At 32.6% G+C, this 18,723-nt stretch overlaps 1 protein-coding gene across 1 annotated transcript in view; it reads left to right on the top strand.

The window, feature by feature from the left end:
* Positions 1 to 7,416, top strand: part of LOC134702002 (angiopoietin-2-like) — a 32,177-nt gene extending 24,761 nt beyond the window's left edge. The window contains exon 4 of the mRNA XM_063563112.1: positions 7,154 to 7,416. Within this exon, the coding sequence (XP_063419182.1) occupies positions 7,154 to 7,416 (263 nt within the window). The remainder of the gene's footprint in view (positions 1 to 7,153) is intronic.
* Positions 7,417 to 18,723: the final 11,307 nt, after the last annotated feature.

Here is an 18,723-nt window from a genome sequence, read left to right as displayed (position 1 = left end):
TGCGTTGAAAGTGAAAAGGTTTTACGTTGAAAGTGCAAAGGTTTTTACGTTGAAAGTGAAAATGTTTTGCGTTGAAAGTGAAAAGGTTTTACGTTGAGAGTGAAAAGGTTTTGAGTTGAAAGTGAAGAGGTCTTGCGTTGAAAGTGAAAAAGGCGTTGAAAGTGAAAAGGTTTTGAGTTGAAAGTGAAAACGTTTTGCCTTGAAAGAGAAAATGTTTTGCGTTGAAAGTGAAAAGGTTTTGCGTTAAAAGTGAAAAAGTTTTGCGTTGATGGTGAAAAAGTTTTGCGTTGAAAGTGAAAAAGGTTTTGTGTTGAAAGTGAAAAGGTTATGCGATGATAGTGAAAAAGGATTTGCATTGAACATGTTGAAAGTGAAAATCATTTGCGTTGAAATTGAAAGGTTTTTGTGTTGAAAGTGAAAATCATTTGCGTTGAAAGTGAAAGGTTTTGCGTTAAAAGTGAAAAAGTTTTGCGTTGAAAGTGAAGAGGTTTTGCGTTAAATGTAAAAATGTTTTACGTTGAAAGTGAAAACGTTTTGCGTTGAAAATGAAAAGGTTTTACGTTGAAAGTGAAAACGTTTTGCGTTGAAAGTGAAAAAGTTTTGCGTTGAAAGTGAAAAATGTTTTGCGTTGAAAGTGAAAAGGCTTTGCGTTGAAAGTGAAACGTTTTGCATTAAAAGTGAAAAATTTTTGCGTTGAAAGTGAAAAGGTTTTGCGTTGAAAGTGATATGGTTTTACGTTGAAAGTGAAAAGGTTTTACGTTGAAAGTGAAGAGGTTTTGCGTTGAAAGTGAAAAGATTTAACGTTGAAAGTGAAAAGGTTTTGAGTTGAAAGTGAAGAGGTTTTGCGTTGAAAGTGAAAAGGTTTTGCGTTGAAAGTGAAAAGGTTTGGCGTTGAAAGTGAAAAGGCTTTGCGTTGAAAGTAAAAAGGTTTTACGTTGAAAGTGAAAAGATTTTACGTAAAAAGTTGAAAGGTTTGGCGTTGAAAGTGAAAAGGTTTTGCGTTAAAAGTGAAACGGTTTGACGTTGAAAGTGAAAAGGTTTTGCGTTGAAAGTGAAAAGGTTTTACGTTAAAAGTAAAAAGTTTTTGCGTTGAAAGTGAAAAGGTTTTGAGTTGAAAGTGAAAAGATTTTGCATAGAAAGTGAAAAGGTTTTGATTTGAAAGTGAAAAGGCTTTTCGTTGAAAGTGAAAAGTTTTGCATTAAAAGTGAAAAGGTTTTGCGTTGAAAGTGAAAATGTTTTGCGTTAAAAGTGAAAAGGTTTTGCGTTGATAGTGAAAAAGTTTTGCGTTGAAAGTGAAAAAGGTTTTGTGTTGAAAGTGAAAAGGTTTTGCGATGATAGTGAAAAAGGATTTGCATTGAACATGTTGAAATTGAAAATCATTTGCGTTGAACTTGAAAGGTTTTTGCGTTGAAAGTGAAAATCATTTGCGTTGAAAGTGAAAGGTTTTGCGTTAAAGTGAAAAAGTTTTGCGTTGAAAGGGAAAAGGTTTGGCGTTGAAAGTGAAAAGGTTTTGCGTTGAAAGTGAAAAGTTTTAACGTTGAAAGTGAAAAGGTTTTGTGTTGAAAGTGATATGGTTTTACGTTGAAAGTGAAAAGGTTTTACGTTGAAAGTGAAAAGGTTTTGCGTTGAAAGGGAAAAGGTTTAACGTTGAAAGTGAAAAGGTTTTGAGTTGAAAGTGAAGAAGTTTTGCGTTGAAAGTGAAAAGGTTTTGCGTTGAAAGTGAAAAGGTTTTGCGTTGAAAGTGAAAAGGCTTTGCGTTGAAAGTAAAAAGGTTTTACGTTAAAAGTGAAAAGATTTTACGTAGAAAGTGAAAAGGTTTTGCGTTGAAAGTGAAAAGGTTTGACGTTGAAAGTGAAAAGGTTTTGCGTTGAAAGTGAAAAGGTTTACGTTGAAAGTGCAAAGGTTTTACGTTGAAAGTGAGAATGTTTTGCGTTGAAAGTGAAAAGGTTTTACGTTGAAAGTGAAAAGGTTTTGAGTTGAAAGTGAAGAGGTTTTGCGTCGAAAGTGAAAAGGTTTGGCGTTAAATGTGAAAAGGTTTTGAGTTGAAAGTGAAAACGTTTTGCGTTGAAAGTGAAAAGGTTTTACGTTAAAAGTGAAAAGGTTGGCGTTAAAAGTGAAAAGGCTTTGCGTTAAAAGTGAAAACGTTTTGCCTTGAAAGAGAAAACGTTTTGCGTTGAAAGTGAAAATGTTTTGCGTTAAAATTGAAAACTATTTGCGTTGATAGTGAAGAAGTTTTGCGTTGAAAGTGAATAAGGTTTTGCGTTGAAAGTGAAAAGGTTTTGCGTTGATAGTGAAAAAGGATTTGTGTTGAACATGTTGAAAGTGAAAATCATTTGCGTTGAAATTGAAAAGTTTTTGCGTTGAAAGTGAACAGATTTTGCGTTGAAAGTGAAAAGGTTTTACGTTGAAAGTGAAAAGGTTTGGCGTTAAAAGTAAAAAGGCTTTGCGTTAAAAGTGAAAACGTTTTGCCTTGAAAGAGAAAACGTTTTGCGTTAAAATTGAAAACTATGTGCGTTGATAGTGAAGAAGTTTTGCGTTGAAAGTGAATAAGGTTTTGCGTTGAAAGTGAAAAGGTTTTGCGTTGATAGTGAAAAAGGATTTGCGTTGAACATGTTGAAAGTGAAAATCATTTGCGTTGAAATTGAAAAGTTTTTGCGCTGAAAGTGAAAAGATTATGCGTTGAAAGTGAAAAGGTTTTGCGTTAAATGTGAAAAGGTTTTGAGTTGAAAGTGAAAACGTTTGGCGTTAAATGTAAAAAGGTTTTGAGTTGAAAGTGAAAAGGTATAACGCCGAGCCCATACATAGTCATGATTGCATTAATTTGATTTTGCGTTGAGAAGTGAAAAAGTTTTGCGTTAAAAGTGAAAACGTTTTGCCTTGAAAGAGAAAACGTTTTGCCTTGAAAGAGAAAACGTTTTGCGTTGAAATGAAAAGGTTTTGCGTTAAGAGTGAAAACGTTTTGCGTTAATAGTGAAAAAGTTTTGCGTTGAAAGTGAAAAGGTTTTACGTTGAAATTGAAAGGTTTGGCCTTAAATGTGAAAAGGTTTTAAGTTGAAAGTGAAAAGGTTTTGCGTTGAAAGTGAAAAGATATTACGTCGAGCCCATATATAGTCATGATTGCATTAATTTGATTTTAGAAATTACCTTTAATCAAATCTTTTAATTTTTTTCTAAAACATTTTCTTAATACTTCGATCAATATGAACCATTAAAAATGTTCGGTTTCGGTGTGAATAATCTAAATCCTAATTTCAACTTTATCGACAACAAGTATATAACTTATTAAAGGTAATTTCTACCAAATATAAACATGTGTCATATGCGTTTCTCTAAATATACAATATATAATTTCATATAGCAATAAACTCAAAACAGAATTCCAAATTGATACTTTAAATACCTGTTTACATTCCTGACAAATCCTTTAATTCTGCAGAAATCTGATGAACCATCTATTCTTCTTTGAAACATCTTATGTTTATGACATTTGTGCAACCGATCTTGATCTGTGTTGCGCCATGATAATTCCCCCATTTATTCAATGTATAAGAATAATGAATTTATTGAACCCAAAAATGTGAAGAGTAAAAAATAAATGTTTTGGTTCAATAAATTCAAAATAAATTAAAGCCATTCATTATAAATAAATTTTTATCACAAATAAGGCTACAAAAACTAGTAATATTATCTATAAACAATATTCTAACATGACGTCCTTTAAACGCTTTGAGTACACACCCGTGGTAAAACTTGAATATATTGCATGGGCTGTTCCGATCGTACTCCCACGTCATATGCTATTTTATGAATGAGTTTGCGACGTCATAAAACGATGACGTTAGAATATGAGCATTTTACGGGAAAATACACGCTTGTATTACCGAAAATCATCACAACATGGAAACGTAAACAAACGATGCTAAAATGTGTTATAAGCCATATTTGTTAAAACATTTAAGACATATAAGTAAATTATCATTTAAATTAATTCAAAACTATCTATATATGTTATTTTAAATAGTTTAAGCATGTCACTAATTCAGTTTGTTCCGTTCTTTTACGCCAATTTAATAGTGTGTTTATTTCTGTGAATGGCAAATATTTGCCTCCACCTAGAGCGCTTCGATCCAAAAGAATTGCCGCATTTGACCTATTAGAATCGAAATAATTCATGGGGGCTTGAATATATCTAGATTTTACCACGGGTTGTCCCTTTATGCCGATATTTTACACCTCGCTATCGCTCAGGGTAAAATATTTGTCATAAAGGGCCAACCCGTGGTAAAATCACGATATATTCAAGCCCCCATGAATTATTTCTTAAACAACGTACACACATTTTGTCGTATGAATACACAACGTCAGAGTGGGCGTGTCGCCTTAAAAATTGACAACATTGAAAATAAAGATTCTACTTTTAACCAATCAGAAGACAGTAAATACACCCAACTGAATGTATGTACCTTTATTCTAACTTAATTGATAAGATTGGAACAACGGTCAACACTGTTCGTGTGCATGTATACACTATAGAAACGGTAGATATGACATGTATTATGAGGCAGTAAATGTTTTTTTTTACAGGGAATGACAATTTACATAAGATCATATCTACAAACTACGAGTTGATCTAGAAGACTGGAACGGTGAGGTGCGGTATGCTGAATATGATACGTTTGTCGTAGGCAATGCAACTACCAACTACGTACTCACTATTGCAAATTATAATGGAAATGCTGGTAAGTATTGTAAATATGTCTATCATTTGGCTTTTGTTTTGATAAGATCACATCGTGAAATCATTTTGCTTAAACAAACCAAACGGATTCAAAACGTTGATTCAATTGTTCCTTTCATTGATCGCGATTGATTGTATAAAACAGAAGATGTTGTATGATTGCCAATGAGACAACTATCCACAAAAGACCAAAATGACACAGACATTAACAACTATACGTTACCGTACGGTCTTCAACAATGAGCAAAGCCCATACCATATAGTCAGCTATAAAAGACCCCGATAAGACAATGTAAAACAATTCAAACAAGAAAACTAACGGCCTTATTTATGTAAAAAATGAACGAAAAACAAATATGTAACACATAAACAAACGACAACCACTGAATTACAGGCTCCTGACTTGGGACAGGAACATACATAAATAATGTGGCGGGGTTAAACATGTTAGCAGGATCCCAACCCTCACCTAACCTGGGACAGTGGTATAACAGTACAATATAAGAACGAACTATAAAAATCAGTTGAAAAGGGCTTAACTCATCAGATAGACAAATAATACAAGTTGACGTTTTTTTGGACTTCCCCTTTTTGAATATACATTGGAGTTAGGCGCTTGTATCATACATTGTTTCGTATAAAAGTCTTAAAATCAAAACATATCGCATAACAAAGTAAACAAAATAATAAATGATTTTTGTACATTGTTTTTAATATATATCTGCATTCGGTGAACGTAATACTTGATCATTTTAACCAATAGTCCAAATATGTTTTCTTTACAATTATTTCCACAACTCGAATAAGACATGTATGTATATATAGATTTCATAAAAACACAACTAAATAAAATATGTACATATCTGGAAAAGATAATTGTAAGCTAAATTTCAAAAGATAGAACTAGCTTTTAAATCACAGAGCCAGGTTTATAAATTCACATTTGTAGTGAGGAATGCAGAGCTCGGTTAAATGATATTAAACCGTATACACATCATAAAAAAACTCACGTCTTGTATACTCAGATTCTGGATTATTGTGTTTTAGTTGAATTCTTTGGATTCTTCAAACTTTCAAATAAAAAAGCGCGTGGAGGAAATAAATGCGAAATGAAATTGATTGCAAATATATCTCTGAAATAACTCCAACGCAGCTGTAGTTCAACGATGTTAATCAGTAAGAAAAAACACAGGAATACCAACACAAACCGTAAAGGGGACAAGAGCGAGTGGGATTTGTTTTAAATGAAGATTTTTTTTCTGGCTGACAATTTTACTGTTTAATTGTTATTTCGTTCATTGGTCCTTTCAAGAGTAATTTTGTTTTAATGTAAATCATATTCATACAAATAATATATAAAAATAGATTTTTACAAGTTTCAGCAAAATATTTAAACAAACCGTACACTTTGCTTGTAAATAGTTAAGAAAAATTGAACCATGTTACATTTTTTTTAAGCATGATAGACTTATTGATAAACTTTACTTATTATATTGTTACATGTAATCATAATAATAACATTGTTGCTGCTTACCTTATTATGTGACCTAGTTGAATAAGATTCTATTAAGGCCTTTTTTATTTTATCAAAAGTGTTTATTAAAATATCCAGCATGTTTAATGTATCGTCTGTAGTATATTTTAAAGATTATTGTGGGTCGGAAAGTGAAATTTAGTGTAACTAAAAGTGAGAGTTATATATACCGTTCAATTGTATTTTGAAGGAATGAATTGTCAATTGAATGACAAAGTAAGAGTTGCCTTTAAATCAAGCATGAGGACAGAATTGTATAGTGGCACAGTTAAATAGTTTGACCTTGTTCCCAAATTAAAGCTATTGTTTTTGAAATTATGTAGCTTCTCAATTTGTGAGACTGACGAGCGATTAGCACATCGAACAGCGCAAGTTTCAAGATTTCTCAGATGTATTCTTATTTTAAAAATGGAATTGAAAACTTGAGGTGTTTCTTACTGTTTGCATACTCTGCTTACAAGTCAATCAATCCAAAATTGATGTATACATTATTTCATAAAAACTCTCCGAATATGTTAGTGACCACATGCAATTTATGTTGATCGATCCTTTTGTTTACGTGTTGGGTGTTTAACGCCTTTTAAACAATCTAGGATATATAACGATGGCCAATTTGTATATTGAGATGCCAGAATGTCCACAAAAACTATCGTTATTCGGCATAAAAAACGAACAATTTTTATTAACTTCGACCGTTTTTTTTTGGTTTTGAAGTCACAACCTCAGTGTTAACGGTCTAATGATCATTGCTGATTTATTAAGACAACTTTTACAACAAGGTCCTCAAAAAAATTTGTTAAAGCGTTTCTGTCGAAGTAAAATTTAAAAAAGAGCTCATGATCTGTTAAATTATAATCTATTTTTATTATACTTTTTTACAGGCGACAGTCTTACTTCACAAGATTTACGATACCCACCAAATGGATATGAGTTCTCAACATTGGATAGAGACAATGATGGATCCTTTATGAATTGTGCAAAGAAAGAATGTGCTGGGTGGTGGTTCAATTTTTGTACTGAGGGCAATCTAAATGGGAAGTATTACAATGGTGGTATGATAAAGAATGACGGTATATACTGGGAAGCTTGGAAACTATCGAAATATTCTCTCAGGAGTGTCTCGATGAAAATAAAACAAGTCTAAAGATACGGATGTCAATTTGGCCCAATTTTAAACATTCAAACTTTTTTTTGGGAAACTTTTATTTCACTTTTTTTCAACAGTTGAATGTTGAAAATGAATCGGGAAAAAAATGTTGAATTGGCAGATCCAGGGAGGGGGAGGGGTCCGGGGGTTGGAACCCCCCTTTTTTGCCGATCAAAGCATTTCAATGGGGATATATAGTTTGAACCCCCTTTTTCCTGGGTTGGAAAAACCCCCATCTTTAAAATGGTTGGGTCCGCTCCTGTATTGAATGTTGAATATTGAACCAACTAGACCACCTTTTAACATATTTTTATATGAGACTAATGAAAAACATTAAAACTAATTGTGCATTTAAATCAAATGATACACAATGGACTGAGTTTTTTTGAGGAGAAGTAGACAATTTTTTTAAATTGCTTTTGTGAATTAGGACATATGCTATATATCATATTGTATCATACTGTTTGGGATTATAGAAGGAAACGAAAACGGTGGCTATTTTATTTACATTATTTTACACAATTGTAAGCCTGATATCTTTATTATGAAATATTTTTCAATATATTTACGACTCCGATTTAGATCTTCTTTATATCATTTCTTGACATGTTTATTGAAAACCTAATAAATTTCTTTTTCATTTTGTTGTTCAATTGCTTTTCCGAATATTTGATTTTCCTGTTTTTCCTTCAATAGCAATGTTCTACTGAAGATTCAGTTTTTGTTTACCCTTTATGTTTTTTTTTTTGTATTTTTTTCTCTTCAGTTTACACTTTCCAAATATGCATAGCGACAACTCTTAATCACTTTGTGTATAACAAATCTAGTATATTTCACAGATACGTCAGCTAAACATGACTAAACTAAGAAAAAAAAAACTATACATCCCTCCACGCTTTTCCTGAATGATAATAGAAAAAACCCAAACAAAAACAAACAAACACGAACATATCATTAGGTTAGTCATCCACAGGATGTAAATAATCAAAACAACACGTTTCAAATTTAATGCGTTCATATCGCTTTTCTATCTGGATGAAGGAAGTTCGCTACTTAGTCTCAAAATAACAAGCTTTCATGACACTAGAATATATTGATAGGGGATTGATAAAGTAACTAAGAAAGATGTATGCCATTAAAATTTTGGCGGGAAAACCTATTGATTTTTTATAGCTTTATCATTGACAAGTTTAAGTTCACAAAAACCATTTAAAATAACAAAGATTTTAGAAGACTTTTACAGATGACGTATAATTAAACATGTGAAAGATTTATAAAAAGAAAAATGGAGATCAATGGTCAATTTTTTTTAATATTAATTGATGAAAGCCGTAGTGTTGTGGTCGGAACATCGAGTGGACCTTTACTCGGAAAGTCGAGTGCACCTTTCATCGGAAAGTCGACAGGACCCTTACATGACAGGACATTGTTTTTGTGTACAGTGAAAATATTACTCTATTATAAGTTATTGCTGGGATTACCAAGCTAAAATATGGAATATTAATATTCTAACTTGTTTTAAGTTCTTTTTCATTGATATTGAAAAATCGTCGTTTTGTAGCTGTTTAAGGTTCATGTGGACCCTATGGCTAAAATGGCCGTATTTTCACCTCAATTTTTTCTCTGAGTACCGGCAAACCTGTGCACATGGAAAAGTTTTAAGGCATAGCATGCCCTAGATAAATAGAATTCAAATGCATTGTATGATTTAGAAAATTCATAACTTAACTGGATTTTGCCGTACACTTTTTTTCGTCTCTGCAGAAGATGATAAAATTAACAAACAGTTGAGTTTACCTTGATATGGTCCACTCAGGTACACAGTTTAAATAACCAATTATTGTCAGGTATCTATTGTCCATCTAATGTCCATGTTAATTAAAAATGCTCACTTTAATTTTTACCTGTGGGGAAGTTTTCAAACCAGTTTCCCAACTTAGTTTATTATGGCACCTTCTGTAGGAATGAAAAAAAGTGCACGGCAAATTCCTGGTAAGTTTTTATTTTTCTAAAACATAAAACATACTTAAAATTCATTTATCTAGGGCATGCTATGCCTGAATTTTTTACAGATGCGCTGATTTGTCTGTACTCAGAGTAAATTTTGAGGTGATAATACGGCCATTTTAGCCATAGGGTCCACATGAACCTTAAAATGTTGTAAATTATTGGATTGAAAGAGGCTACCCAATGGTGAACTATATTACTGTTTGTAATTATGTGTATAATGAACAGACCTTTATCTTTACTGATGAGTACTATAGAAAATACATGTGAACAATTTATTGATACCACATCAAGATCAAGATAGCAATAAAAGTAAAAGGAAATCAAATTCTACAGTCAATCGTGATAAAAAACGGATGAAAGACTATAACAATGATGATGTAAATATTTCTAATATTGGGTACATAATCATACAGATGTAAACAATGGAAATAAAAGTAAACAAAGACTATCTGTTGGGAGAATTGAAAAGAATAAATGCACCGTAGACGAAGATAATTAAGTATCAAAATGTACAATAAGTCAAACGAATAATAGTGACATTGTATCCATTACGTCATCAGGTTTACAATCATGTGAAAAATCGAAAGAACATAATAATATTGTCCCAGAAAGTGGAATTATAAATACAATCGTTTTGAAAAAAAGCCGGGGTGGTATGGACATTTTGATTGGAAAAAATGGAAAGAGGACGTCAGATATTGTCGCGTATTGGCCGTGAAGAGTTGGAATAAAATTAACGGTACCAATTTTCTTGCACCAGATGCGCATTTCGACAATTTATGTCTCTTCAGTGATGCTCGTGGCCAAAATATTTGAAATCCAAAGCTTATATAAATGATGAAGAGCTATAATCCAAAGGTCCAAAAAGTATAGCCAAATCCGTGAAAAGAATCAGAGCTTTGCATGAGGGAGATACATTCCTTAATCTATAATAATTTCTAATATTTCGTAACAGCAAATTTTAATAACACAAAAAAATCCGTATTTTCATGCCAGTACCGAAGTACTGGCTACTGGGCTGGTGATACCCTCGGGGACTAATAGTCCACCAGCAGAGGCATCGACCCAGTGGTAGTAATAAAATTAACGGTACCAATTTTCTTGCACCAGATGCGCATTTCGACAATTCATGTCTCTTCAGTGATGCTCGTGGCCAAAATATTTGAAATCCAAAGCTTATATAAATGAAGAAGAGCTAAAATCCAAAAGGTCCAAAAAGTATAGCCAAATCCGTGAAAAGAATCAGAGCTTTGCATGAGGGAGATACATTCCTTAATTTATAATAATTTCTAATATTTCGTAACAGCAAATTTTAATAACACAAAAAAAATCCGTATTTTCATGCCAGTACCGAAGTACTGGCTACTGGGCTGGTGATACCCTCGGGGACTAATAGTCCACCAGCAGAGGCATCGACCCAGTGGTAGTAATAAAATTAACGGTACCAATTTTCTTGCACCAGATGCGCATTTCGACAATTCATGTCTCTTCAGTGATGCTCGTGGCCAAAATATTTGAAATCCAAAGCTTATATAAATGATGAAGAGCTATAATCCAAAAGGTCCAAAAAGTATAGCCAAATCCGTGAAAAGAATCAGAGCTTTGCATGAGGGAGATACATTCCTTAATTTATAATAATTTCTAATATTTCGTAACAGCAAATTTTAATAACACAAAAAAATCCGTATTTTCATGCCAGTACCGAAGTACTGGCTACTGGGCTGGTGATACCCTCGGGGACTAATAGTCCACCAGCAGAGGCATCGACCCAGTGGAAGTAATAAAATTAACGGTACCAATTTTCTTGCACCAGATGCGCATTTCGACAATTCATGTCTCTTCAGTGATGCTCGTGGCCAAAATATTTGAAATCCAAAGCTTATATAAATGAAGAAGAGCTATAATCCAAAAGGTCCAAAAAGTATAGCCAAATCCGTGAAAAGAATCAGAGCTTTGCATGAGGGAGATACATTCCTTAATTTATAATAATTTCTAATATTTCGTAACAGCAAATTTTAATAACACAAAAAAAATCCGTATTTTCATGCCAGTACCGAAGTACTGGCTACTGGGCTGGTGATACCCTCGGGGACTAATAGTCCACCAGCAGAGGCATCGACCCAGTGGTAGTAATAAAATTAACGGTACCAATTTTCTTGCACCAGATGCGCATTTCGACAATTCATGTCTCTTCAGTGATGCTCGTGGCCAAAATATTTGAAATCCAAAGCTTATATAAATGATGAAGAGCTATAATCCAAAAGGTCCAAAAAGTATAGCCAAATCCGTGAAAAGAATCAGAGCTTTGCATGAGGGAGATACATTCCTTAATTTATAATAATTTCTAATATTTCGTAACAGCAAATTTTAATAACACAAAAAAATCCGTATTTTCATGCCAGTACCGAAGTACTGGCTACTGGGCTGGTGATACCCTCGGGGACTAATAGTCCACCAGCAGAGGCATCGACCCAGTGGTAGTAATAAAATTAACGGTACCAATTTTCTTGCACCAGATGAACTTCTTTTTCCCGGGGAACATCAGTACTCGAGATTTAACAAAGTGCTACCTGAATATTTTCAGGATGTACGAACAAAAAAAATAATGAATGATGCAGTGAGTGAAGGAATATTGAAAATAGAAAAAAAATGTTAGAATTAAACAACTAAATTTTTTATTGATATTTTGTAATTTGTTTTTGTAGTGAGAAAGTGGGTATGTTTCAGTGGGAAAATTTGGGATAAAGGTTTTTGCTGAATAATGATAATTATATTGTGATGATGTTTGCTTGTCTTATTATCGCTGATAATTGCCTTTATATTCAATACTTTCGATTTTATTTGCGTGGTGGAATGGAGACCAGCCTTGTGCGAACTTTTATTTCGATTGAAAAGTTTTTTGTCATATGCCGGACAATAAGACTGTACAAACACTTTAAAACTCTTTGAATTTTCATTGTATTCTGTGTAAACTTTTTTGAATTGTGAATGTATGAGGTGAATGGTAGATTAGATAGAGATTGAATATAAGTATAGGGATATGTATTTAAATATGAGTATCAAAAAGTAAATAATCAGACAATTATGTTCGTGACAAATATTTCACGCTAGCGCTGTATAGATAATGTTTCAACTATGATTCATTTCAGAGAAAGGACAATAACTAATGAAAAAGTTTTAATTTTTGTGTTACTGAAACTGTGATATATATATATGAATTGTGAATTATAATAAAGATAAAAAAAGTGCATCGGACTACCAAAGCAAAGGTTCCTAGTTCGATTCCCGTTCCGGGATAGAAAGGAGTATGGCCATAAAGGGTCAAAAACGGCCCTGTCTCAGAAATTTACGAAATTACTGTAGAATGATCCCTTACTAGTGTAGTTCATAGAATAATAATCATTAGACTTGTAACTCTGTTTGTATGATTTTCCAGGGCGTCAGAAAAGACTAAAGGTACAATGGTATTTTAGCCATTTGCGCGTAACGTTAAAATTGTTTTCTATAACGTAAACGTTCTAGCAATTTTAAAATAATTTCACAAGATCTGTTTTTACAAAATATTCCTTGCATCTCGTCCATATTTATTGTTTTGTTTTTTAACTTTAATAACAGAAACTTACTTAAATTAAGAGTTAAGCTGCACATAATCAATAACACATTATATTTGTACTAAAGTCATCAGACACAAGAACCAAACGTGCACTCATAAATATCATATTCGTTCCGGAAGATCTAAAATACATGATTGCTGTGTTACGTATTTGCTTTTCGTTCATTGTTTTACACATACATTAGAGCGTTATTTTCCTCGTTTGAATTGTTTTGCATTTGTCATTTCGTGGCTTTCCATAGCCGAATATGCGGTATAAACTTTGCTCACTGTTGAAGGCCGTACGGTGACCTGTAGTTGCTTATTTCTGTGTTATTTTGTCTCATTGGCGATCATACCGAATCTTTTTTTTTATATTTACTTTCAAATCAATATTAAGAATTAAACATTTGAATAACGCTAGTTTCTTTAAATACTGCCATTAATACATATAGCTGACATTATGTATAGTACTGCTCTCTCCATTTGTACCTAAAGTTAATAACAGAAACTTACTTAAATTAAGAGTTAAGCTGCACATAAGCGCTTCATTTATAAGTGTTCTCGTTTTCTGCATTGATATTTACAAAATTTAATCGGCAGACTACGTAATTAAACATAATTCTATAGTATAGACTAAGTTGAATTAAAGTCATAAATGATTCTTTTGGTCAGAAGGAATTAAGATTGAAAGCTGTAAAATATCTTAGCGAGCAATGTACAGTCGTAAAGATGTATGAGGATAGTTGATCACTACATCATCTTCATCATATTTTTATATGGAAAGAAAAAAACGTAAATTACTTACACAAAAAAAAATGCATTTTCTAGTAAAGAAGTAAATTTTAAAGATAAAAATACAATAAAGAACAAACAATGTGTATAGAAACATGTGCTTCATAATCAATAACACATTATATTTGTACTAAAGTCATCAGACACAAGAACCAAACGTGCACTCATAAATATCATATTCATTCCGGAAGATCTAAAATACATGATTGCTGTGTTACGTATTTGCTTTTCGTTCATTGTTTTACACATACATTAGAGCGTTATTTTCCTCGTTTGAATTGTTTTGCATTTGTCATTTCGTGGCTTTCCATAGCCGACTATGCGGTATAGACTTTGCTCACTGTTGAAGGCCGTACGGTGACCTGTAGTTGCTTATTTCTGTGTTATTTTGTCTCATTGACGATCATACCGAATCTTTTTTTTTATATTTACTTTCAAATCAATATTAAGAATTAAACATTTGAATAACGCTAGTTTCTTTAAATACTGCCATTAATACATATATATATATATGTATAGTACTGCTCTCTCCATTTGTACCTAAAGTGCATGAAATATATAGTCACCTGTGCAAATGAAATTAGTTCATTCAAATGGTTCAATGAATCCCTTTTTTACATTTTCCGGCAAACCTTTCTGCTAGACAAAGACGTAGTAATAATTCAAAGGCAGTGGCTATTATTCCAAATCTTTATGCTCCAAGATTTTTATCTTCATTTGTTTTTACAGCATACTTCTGACATTTTATACTTATGCACATACATGTTTCAATAGAATGATTTTAGAAATAATTTCATATGCATTTTTTATATAAGTTCATCCCTACAAATAGATCCACAATAGTTTTTATTTTTATTCCTTTTTTACATATTTTTACTATCACTTTGACTCATAAAAGTATTTACACGATTATATTTATCTCAAATATTGTTACACTTATCTTCTTCAACTACATGTAAATGTTGAAAAAAATAAAATTCTTTTATGACAATGCATAGTTTCGTAATACTTTTCTAAAGTTAACATTCACTCTTTACAAAGTACCGGTGTCCTATAGCAATGCTTTCCTTGTGCCAATTCCCTCCCCCTCCCGGAAAAAACTTTGCCACGATCCAACTTTCCCCCCTCAGTGAGATTGCGGGAAAACAAGGATCAGGCCAATTTCCCCCCTTATAGGACGAGAAGCTAATTTATCTCCCTTGACATATAATGTTATTTTATAAATATTTATCAAGAAAAAAAAAATAGTAACTTTTTTATTAGTTTACCAAACCTTCATCATATCAATATTTATTTGATATATATTTCGGGTGTTCTTAAGCTCGGGTTTTCGGGATTTACCCTTTCGGGGTCCGGGAATTATCTTTTTCGAATTTCGGGGTGGCCGGATTTATTCTTTTTTTAAATTCGGGACCGTTTCGAGGGGGAGTTAAGCCCGGGATTTCCGAATCAGGACCCGTCCTACCCCAACCCCACCTCCTCGAGAATGATAATAGATACAAGAAGATGTGGCATGGAAACTTTCTGGCAGTTCAAAGGATTATGGTATTAGTATGTAGTATAAATCTTGTAAAATAAAAATAATAAAAGTAAGTTGTTAGTTGCCAGGTAAAAAGAATACAAAAAAAAACCCATGTAAATGTAGAACTGGTGTAAACTTACACAGACTTGTAAACATATGTATATGTAGATAGATTAGTCAACACGGAGACAGACGGATGGACCTGTAGATATTATAGTAGACATAGACAGACCGGTGAATATAAATTCAAGACTGTTGAACATACAGACAGACAAGTAGATACACAGACAGACCGATGAAAATGTAAACGGACTTTTAAAAAAAGAACACATATACTTTTGAGAATGTAAACCGACTGGAGGACTATTTGAAAAAAAAATGTAGAAAATACGGACAGACAAGTAGACACATGGACAGGCTGATGCAATGTATGTTATTTTTTTTAATTTGGATGTACTTTTTATTATATATGTTATGAGTCGAATATGATAATCAAATCGGTGAGTATGATCGACAGCTAATGCCCCTTTTTAAGTTTAAGACTGACATACTGATTCAAGATTTTCAACATTGCCAATTCATTCTTAATTAGTTTTTCTCTTGTGATCCTTACTCGTTTTACTCGTAATGAAAATATTCCAGTATTTCACATGCAACTCTTATTCTTATCTCGAAAAAAGTTCGAATGTAGTTTGTTATAATTATTCTTATCATTTGGTTAAATTCAACAGATTCTAGCCTGAATCGGTATGAAAATTAGAAGAAGTGATATTATTGCAAAAAAAACAACTTTCACTAACAAGATACCATATGACATGCATCCAATTATTTTAAAACTAAAGAAATCCACGAATATCATTTTTTTGTTTTTTATTTGGCGTTGATTGTAACAACATATAAAGTGTATGCAACTAAGTTGCGTTCATTCAAGTAATGCATTATCTATAACTACATGTATCATTAAAATACTATTTCTCAGATACACGCCAATGTGAGAGTAACCTAACAATGATAAAATTTCGTGATTGTTTGATTTTATTATTATTCAGGAAAAGCGTGAAGGGATGTATACATTTTTTTCTATTTTAGTCATGTGTAGCTCATGACGTATATCTGTGAAATATACTAGAATTTTTAAACACAAAGTGATTACGAGTTGTCGCTATGTATATTCTGAAAGTTGTCAATGCACAAACGACGCATATGAACAAAATACAAGATCATATACTGAAGCAAAAAAATATACAAAAACAAAAACGTAAGGGTTAACCAAAACAAAGTCTTATTAAGAATAATACTGTTATTGAAGGAAAAAAGGAAAATCCAATATTCAGAAAAGGATGGTAGATATCCACAAACATAATGACAAACCTGTTCTAGATTATCGTCTGATAATACTATGAGGCCAACAGTTAACGGGAGAGCTTTTCGCTTTCCTTTTCCTGTGGCATAACATGAAAAACCCCAAGCCTCATTTATCTGGTTACATGAACTAAGCCTAAGTGTGGTGTTAAATATGTGGGACAAACATGACGGGAGGTTTTTTTAACGAACACAGGAACTTCTATACCGCTTCGGAAAACCTAAGAAATTCAAAAGCATAATTTACCAACATTTAGGTAAACACAATCACAATATTCTGAAATTTATTAGATTTCACCCGCTCGAAACGGTCCAGAAACAACAAGGACAGTCGCATAAACAATTTGAAGATTCCCGTAGAATTATCGAACTGTTTTGGATTAAACGACTTCAAACAGCTTATCCCCTGGGTCTAAATGACTATATACTTGGACAAGGGAACATATCTACTACTTCTTCTATTGATATCATGAATATTATTGATAAAAAACAACGAAATAGTAGGTCTCATGTGAAACGTATCAAACGAGCTAAACATGTATAAATTATACACTTGATAATCTCCTTTCTATATTTAAAAATAATTTTAGGCATCAATTATTATGTAAACAGGGTCAAATACCCATTAGTAAATGACACGATATTTTCAAAGAGTGTGACACCATCACATTCCTCAGCCCACTGTGTGAATATTCTCCTATAATTACAGCTTTTTGCCACCATAGGCTGTTCCCGCGTATCGACAAACCTGAAGATCATAAACGTCATTTTTTTTAAAAATTAGATATATTAGCAGAGGTATTGATTTCATCAACTTATCTAGTACATTTAATAACTCTACCGTTCAAAACTTTATATCACCCTATTTTGATAATATAGAACCACATATAATTTCATACACCTACAAAAAAACCAGCAGAAGTTTAATTTTTAATTATACGTCGGATACATCAGACCTGAATATAGATAGTAATACTCCCTTAACCTGAAACTGTGAATCTTCGAAGTTCAGATGTTCCCTATGGTCATGTTTTTGCAGGGGACCTCAATATCGTCCAGAACAGAGACGTCAAAAACCTTTTTAAAAAGGGACCAAAATATCGTCCTCTTTCTAAAATAGATCGGAAAGAGTGTCGTCAAGTCACCAAAGATGCTCTTTCCTCGTTTCGTAAAAAATGGTGTAAACGGGAAAAATCTAATAAAAAATCTCTTGATTCTCATTTAAATAAATGTATGAATGTGGTAGATAAGAGAATATCACATTTTGAAAATAATTTTGAAGTAAATAATAGAGAACATAATACACCTATTTCCAGAATAATAAATACACTTCAATACTTTCAAAGCAGTTTGTGTTTGTACCGGCCGACAAAGCAGCCAACAATGTGGTGGTGATATGCCGTAAATACTACACGGACGTTTTTAAGAATGAAATTTAAAATTCATCTACATTCAAGTCCATCCGCTTCACAGATAGTCTTATAGTAAACAAGCATATCACAACACATCAAAGCTTAAGGATTCTACTGAACATTTGAAGGTCCCTTCTATGTATTGGCTACCTAAACTACACAACAAAATATTTAAATATCGTTTCATCTCGGCCTCTAGTAAGTGTTCTACAACTAATCTGTCAGTGCTCTTAACTAGTTCATTAACTACTATTAAAGAGCTTATCATAAATTATTGTAATAAAATATAGGAACATAGTGGTATAAACCATTTTTGGAGTGTAACAAATTCTTTGGATGTTTTAGATAAAAGAGGGATGAAAGACACCAAAGGGACAGTCAAACTCGTAAATCTAAAACAAACTGACAACGCCATGGCTAAAAATGAAAAAGACAAACAGAAAAACAATAGTACACATGACACAACATAGAAAACTAAAGAATAAACAACACGAACCCCACCAAAAACTAGGGGTGATCTCAGGTGCTCCGGAAGGGTAAGCAGATCCTGCTCCACATGCGGCACCCGTCGTGTTGCTTATGTGATTACAAATCCGGTAAATAGTCTAATT

The sequence above is a fragment of the Mytilus trossulus genome, unplaced genomic scaffold, assembly GCF_036588685.1.
Source record: "Mytilus trossulus isolate FHL-02 unplaced genomic scaffold, PNRI_Mtr1.1.1.hap1 h1tg000373l__unscaffolded, whole genome shotgun sequence".
Lineage (NCBI taxonomy): Eukaryota > Metazoa > Mollusca > Bivalvia > Mytilida > Mytilidae > Mytilus > Mytilus trossulus.
Note: the sequence above shows the minus strand (reverse complement) of the source record. Positions and strands in the feature narration are given on the sequence as shown.